Source organism: Lynx rufus, unplaced genomic scaffold (genome assembly GCF_022079265.1).
Source record: "Lynx rufus isolate CCGP_SWC_20201006 ecotype Redwood Valley unplaced genomic scaffold, mLynRuf1.p SCAF_4, whole genome shotgun sequence".
Lineage (NCBI taxonomy): Eukaryota > Metazoa > Chordata > Mammalia > Carnivora > Felidae > Lynx > Lynx rufus.
Window position 1 is genome coordinate 82,434,686 of NW_025814856.1, and position 6,000 is coordinate 82,440,685.

Genomic DNA, 6,000 nt, shown 5'->3' on the forward strand with positions numbered 1-6,000 from the left:
CACACTAGTGAGGAAAGACCAGTCATGTGGAGCTTCCTGATTTCTTAAGTTTCAAATATGAGGACTGATGATTCAAAGCTCCAGGGTCAGGCTGGGACTGCTAGAGCTGTGCTGAAAGGGGCCACCAGCAGGAGGGAGGCTGGTGAGTTAGGTGAGGCAGGACCTGGCACCGTAGGACAGTCAGAGGAGCTGCTGCTCACCCGACCTCTGGGCCCCTTGGAGCATCTGCTGTGACAGCCCAGGGATTTTAGTTACTGAACCTGCTGCGTGCTCCCTTGATGCCAGGTGTGAGGGCAGGAACAAAGAGGAATGGACACATTGTCCACACCTAGTGCTGGCAGACAGGTAAACAGCCCATGACGGTGGGCTCCTGAGCGCAGTGGCTGTTCCTCGTCCTTAATTTCCCCAATGGCCAGCGTGTACTAAACTCGAGAGAAAAAAATTATTGAATAAGTGAAGTCAGTCCCATTCTAGAAAGTTCTCGCTCACCAAAGAAACAGAAAATCACTGTAAACCTCAAGCCTCCTTTGCCATTTTTATTTGGCATTTACACACCTGCTCTGATGACTTTCACTAATAGACTTCCACATCAGACCCATGGCTCATGGGCAATTCACGACTTTACCTCATCAAATAAGAAATGCTAAGACTCTTTTAGGCTCATTAACTTTGCCTGAATTAGCATGCCCGATGTTTCTTTAAATGTTGCCTTCCTTCCTTTTGCAAAATGAATTTCCCTTTCTTTAGGGGAAGTCCAGTCGTCACTGAGGGCTGGCTTGTCAAATCTGTTGGCAGTCCAGAAGTCAGCTGTAATGCTAGAGAAATGCAAATGGTGACAACTGCTACCCGGGATCCAGCAAGCGGAGTCCTAGCCTATTGCTTTATCTTCCCGCACCTTTCCCCACCTTCAGTGCTATCTACTTGGCTTTTTCTCTTTTTATTTAAAATTAGGATTTCCTTATAGTAGGCAGAACTAGAAAGTAGAAAGGTTCACACCCCAGATCTGTGATTTACCAATACTAGGGAGTGACCCTGAGAAAGATACATAAATGATCTTAAAATGAAGTTTCTTGATCTGTGAAATGGGTGTTGATATCAGCTTAAGTTGTTGCAAGCATTGGGTAGTTGAGAAGTGGTCTAGCTCCTTGCAGGAACTCAACGAGAATGCACATCTCAAATCTCTCACCTTTCCCAGGTAGCTTATGGCTCCACTTGCAAATTTCCCAAATGAACAGAAAATGGGAAATCCCAAACAAAGACTTAGAGCAACCCGGAATAATACCATCCTTTTTTGGAGGAGATAAGGAGGTTGGCTAGCTTTACACACATACACACAACATTCAAGTGTACCATAACTGATTAATGAAATTTAAGATGACTCACCATTGAAGCTTTAAAAAGTAGTTGCTTTTATTCACTGTATGCTTCTTAAAATATAGAACAGTTTTTATAATGTATATTCCCTATTCCTTTAAAGAGAAAAAATGTGTATATAACAATTAGACATTATATTTTCAGAGGAAGGCAAATCACAAACAGCAACATTTCTCTAAGCAAATGTACAGATAGATCAGTGTCCGCTCTATTAGGAGAATAAAGTATTTCAAGGTCCAGTGTAGATTTTGGAAGCTCATATTCAGGTCCCAGTGTACCTTTATTCAAAGGACTGAAGGATTAAAATAGAATAGAATTTATTAATTCCTTCATTCAGCAAAATTTCAGTTTTAATTTTGTTGGGTGCCTATGTTCCACTTAGTCCTATCTTTTAATTCTTTGGTGGTAACTAGCTGAGGTGAAATGGTAAACATACCCATAGAACAAGAAACATTTCATTTCAAATTATTGACCAGATTTTCCCCAGTTCAACTCATGCTTGCTTATGACCTAATAATGATGCATCCCAGGAATTATGATCAATAATGCAACCACATTGAGGTATGATATTTTCCATTAAAAATCATTTCAGAATACAGGACCTCTGCTGATTATCTCGTATAATTAAAGAGTAATTTTTAAATGTAGTTTTTTTTTCTACCAGATTTTTTTCCACTGGATAGGTGACAAATTAAAGACATGGCAAAATTAGGCCAGAACTTACACATCAAGAATACTCTTTCCCTTCTCCTTATCACCTCTTAAAAATAAAGGGACTATTTCCCTCCATGCTATCCACTTGGAACTCCAGTAAGTAGATGAACAGACTGGTTTCTTTTCCCTCCTGTCTTTATTTACCCAGGGCCAGGCTCTCTCCAGGTGTGGAGGTGAGTGTGTGTGCCTGTGTGTGAGAGGAGGGCCTTATTTACACAGCCAGGGAATTGGGCTCAATCTCTGAGATCTCTTCCAATTCTTATTTTCTCTGAATTCCCACTTAAACTCTCTGTCCTCCAGCCAAGACTGCCCCCCACCATTCTAGACAGCCAGCAGCCTGCCATTTTCTTAATGTATACATAGTCTAAACCTTGGGCTCTTTCATTCTAGATGAACGGCTACCGGAAAAAGATCAAAGATGCCACGGAAAAAATGATGGCTCTTGTTGCTGAGCTTTCCATGAAACAGGCTCTGGCCATTGAACTCCAAAAGGAAGTCATGGATAAAGAAGATTTCATCTTCTCCTGCAATTCCAGGATAGAAAAGGGTCTGCCACTCAATAAAGACATTGAAAGAGAATGGCTGAAGGTACTTCGAGATGAAGAAATGTATGCTTTGGCCATCGCTGAAAAATCTCAGGTAAGCTTTGTCTTCTGTATCACATTTGTCCAGTGTGGCAGGAAGGGATATTTTCAGGGATTTCAGTCTTCCCAAAATATATAAAAAACCTCCCACTCTAGCACACACCTAGTTCCAACAAGCAGTAGAAAGGAGTTTTGTTTTTATTAAGATATGATGTAGGGGACAAGTCAAAATAACATCCCAAGTGCGGTAATATTCTCCAGAAAACATTCATCAAGCACCAAGCCCACCCCCCTCCCCAGTCTTACATCCTGGGCTAGTGTGGCTGAACACCATAAATTCCCACCGGCAGGACAGTGGCCAGGCTGGCACTGGTTTTATCCATAGGGCTTTATGTCCTTGCACCCCTGCTCAGGCTACACCTTACTTTCCCATGTCTGGCCACTGGGGCCACCAAGGTAGATTGGGAATGTTGTCACGGCCTTCTGCAGACTATGCACTTGGTGGCATCAAAGGCCTCAAGGCCACAGCTTTCTTCTCCAACCACTGACCTAAATCTAGGTCTATCACTGGACCTACACATCGGGTGCTGAGTTCTGCCTACTCCCATGACCTTCTAATATTCTTAAAATGGCATTAAGGATCTCTTTTTAAGAAGACTACATTCTGGGGACCTACAGCTCACTCTCAGACTGGCAAGTAGATATCCCCCAAAGGATCACTATTCACTCCCTATCCCAAGAAGACATGCCTTCCAAACACACACTAGAAATGCCTGAAAATAGGGTCAGATTTGTAATTTCCACACTGCCTGGGACTCTATTTTTTAGGGCATTCATTTTTATCTATGACGTCCCAGCTGTCATTTACCTGTCTCCATTATTTAGAGTTCTTTTTTAATGCTGTAAGAAATTCCTCTATTCTTCAGAAGCACAGGCAGAATCCTGAGGACCCTGAGGTTCAAAGCAAGGTGCTGACCACTTCTGTCCTCTGGTTCTACTTCACTCCTTATTTCCCTCTTTGTTAACATTTGCTCACCAATGACTTACTCCAGCATTTTTCAAAACCATGGAAATAGTGTGTAATGAAAGCTATTAAAGCTGGAATATAGTGAATTTAAAACCCACTAACCAGTTTATGATAAACCCTAAACCCCAGCAACAGAGTGATACTTGGGTAACATGGGTCATTCCAATTAGATGCTGTGTGTGTGTGTGTGTGTGTGTGTGTGTGTGTGTGTGTGTGTGTGTGTGTTTAGCGACTCCACCCTCATACCCATCTGTCCCTTTGGGGGAATATCAGTCAACACAGCCTAAGACTGCTCAGACCCAGCTGTGTGTGCTGGGCCCTGAGGATGAACTGGCTTCACTATAGTTTTCAGGAAACTCAAAAGGAAAAATCATTCTTTGCAGGAGTTCTTGGCGGCAGATATTCGCCAGCTACCCAACGGTGTTTACACAACTGCAGAGCCACGTCCAAATGCCTATATCCCAGAGGCAGAGGCCGCTCTTCCCTTGCCAAAACCATATGGCGCTTTGGCTCCTTTTAAGCCCAGTGAACCTGGGGCCAATATGAGGCACATAAGAAAACCTGTTATAAAGCCAATTGAAATCTGAGTATGTGAACCAATCCAGGCTTCTCAACGAGAGACACTTGAATCAGGTTTCCTCATATCCACAGCTGGAAAATATCAGCATAAGAGTTCTAACGTACAAATTATTGCAAAATATTGCAATTGACCACCAGCGGAGAACACCATGGCTTCCTTTTACACTCATCAACTACTATATTTTACATGATGTTAAGTAGGACACAGAATTGTCCTACAGTTATGGCAAGGCATATATCTGTAGTGTTTATTTTTTTTCTTTTTCACTCTATATATTGACTACCTTTCAGAAATGTACAGTCCAGGGGCTATAAAAATGCAAGAAAAATAAATCAAATTTCAGTGACGTACAGAAATTGGCAGAGTGGTCTCTGTTTATTAAAGAAGAAGAAAATGGGGTGCCAGGGTGGCTCAGTAGGTTAAGCATCTGACTTTCGGTTCAAGTCATGATCTTGCAGTTCATGGGTTCGAGCCCCGCGTTGGCTCTGTGCTGATAGCTCAGAGCCTGGAGCCCGCTTCAGATTCTATGACTCCCTTGCTGTCTACCCCTCCCCTACATGTACTCTGTCTCTGTCTCTCTCTCTCAAAAACAGACATTTAAAAAAATTTAAAGAAGAAAAACACAAATACTATTCAATATATTCACTTGAAAGGGAAAGACAGAATGATTGTTTAAAAAGGAAAACATCCCAAGTAACACAGGGGTATAATTCACTTTGTTAAATAGTTGTATTTGAAATTATTGTGGTAAATGTAAATCAAATAAAAAGCAGTAAGGAGACTTGTCCTTTTTAAAGTATATTATGGTAATTCTTTTTACAAATAAAGAATCCTTTTGCTATAAAAATTTATCTTATAAATCTAGATTTTTTACAATGTTATATATAAATAAACCTGTGATTATTTTAAGTTCTGACTCCAGATTCTTAAAAATTCCAAGGAAAACATTTATAGCTTTGCATGTGACAGAATTGAAAATGAGGCCAATTCCACTTATTTCATTACTCTAATTTTATTGCATTTCACCCACGTATATTTTCCTAATTCCGTTTTTATATTTTCTCATGTATGAAAATACACAAGTAAATTGGAAAACTGATTTCACTTCATATATTCAAGCTGTATTTCATATTGGTATCAGGTATGGATTTTGTGTCATAATTCTGGGAGTAAGAAATACCACTTTTTCCTCTCCTCTCCTCTCCCCACCTCTCCCCTCCCCTTCCTTCCTTCCTTCCTTCTTCCTTTCTCTCTCTACCTCCCTCCCTCCCTCCTTCCATCCCTCCTTCCTTCATTTGATTTTTGCTAAATCAAACAAAATATTTTGCAAACCCACATCCTGCCAGACCGGAAGGAAATTTAATCTCATTCTCAGCCTACAAGTCAGTCCTGAATCTAACTGGATGGTTTGGAAAGTTATTAAGAAGTAAAGTGTCTATGATAAGTAACACTGTGTGGTTAACACAAAGAAATACTGTATACTTAAACACAAATCCTGTGTTGTAGGAATTAGTAATTGCATTAGGGATCCAAAAAATATACATGTAGGAACAATATAAGAATGGAAACATAATTTGTAACACAAAGGGATGGATGTTTAAATATTACAGGTGTGCTACTGGCTAAGAGGGGGAGGTGCCACTGTGTGTTGGAATGGCCAGGGATCACAGTCAGATGGAACTTTTTATCTGGCCCTTAAACATAATTAAGATTTTAATAAG

The 6,000-nt window shown here is 40.7% G+C and overlaps 1 protein-coding gene across 1 annotated transcript in view; it reads left to right on the forward strand.

Annotated features, from left to right (window-relative positions):
• Positions 1-4,629, forward strand: part of CCDC146 (coiled-coil domain containing 146) — a 116,916-nt gene extending 112,287 nt beyond the window's left edge. The window contains exons 18-19 of the mRNA XM_047094770.1: positions 2,479-2,727; positions 4,083-4,629. Of these exons, the coding sequence (XP_046950726.1) occupies positions 2,479-2,727; positions 4,083-4,286 (453 nt within the window). The 3' untranslated portion in view covers positions 4,287-4,629. The remainder of the gene's footprint in view (positions 1-2,478; positions 2,728-4,082) is intronic.
• Positions 4,630-6,000: the final 1,371 nt, after the last annotated feature.